The sequence below is a fragment of the Mirounga leonina genome, unplaced genomic scaffold (genome assembly GCF_011800145.1).
Source record: "Mirounga leonina isolate KUSES-001 unplaced genomic scaffold, KU_Mleo_1.0 Mir_178, whole genome shotgun sequence".
Lineage (NCBI taxonomy): Eukaryota > Metazoa > Chordata > Mammalia > Carnivora > Phocidae > Mirounga > Mirounga leonina.
This window is the reverse complement of record NW_023270464.1, coordinates 22,261,473-22,261,679: the sequence shown is the minus strand read 5'-3', so window position 1 is coordinate 22,261,679 and position 207 is coordinate 22,261,473. Positions and strand designations below refer to the sequence as shown.

General features: G+C 55.6%; 1 protein-coding gene across 1 annotated transcript in view; it reads right to left on the bottom strand.

Moving 5' to 3' along the window:
• The window catches only part of ACAN (aggrecan), a 35,946-nt gene that overhangs the window by 16,837 nt on the left and 18,902 nt on the right, over nt 1–207 (bottom strand). The window contains exon 11 of the mRNA XM_035024348.1: nt 1–207. This exon is cut by the window's left edge and continues 2,352 nt beyond it; it is cut by the window's right edge and continues 534 nt beyond it. Within this exon, the coding sequence (XP_034880239.1) occupies nt 1–207 (207 nt within the window).

The following is a 207-nucleotide window of genomic DNA, read 5'->3' as shown; positions in this document are numbered from 1 at the left end:
CTCTTCCAGAAGGAAGTCCACTGAGGTCCCCTATTCCAGAGGCAGAGACTTCTGGAACTTCTCCAGAAGGCAGCCTGCTGAGGTCCCCTACTCCAGAGGCAAAGGCTTCTGGACCTTCTCCAGAAGGCAACCCGCTGAGGTCCCCTACACCAGAGGTAGAGGTCTCTATTCCTTCTCTTCCAGAAGGAAGTCCACTGAGGTCCCCTA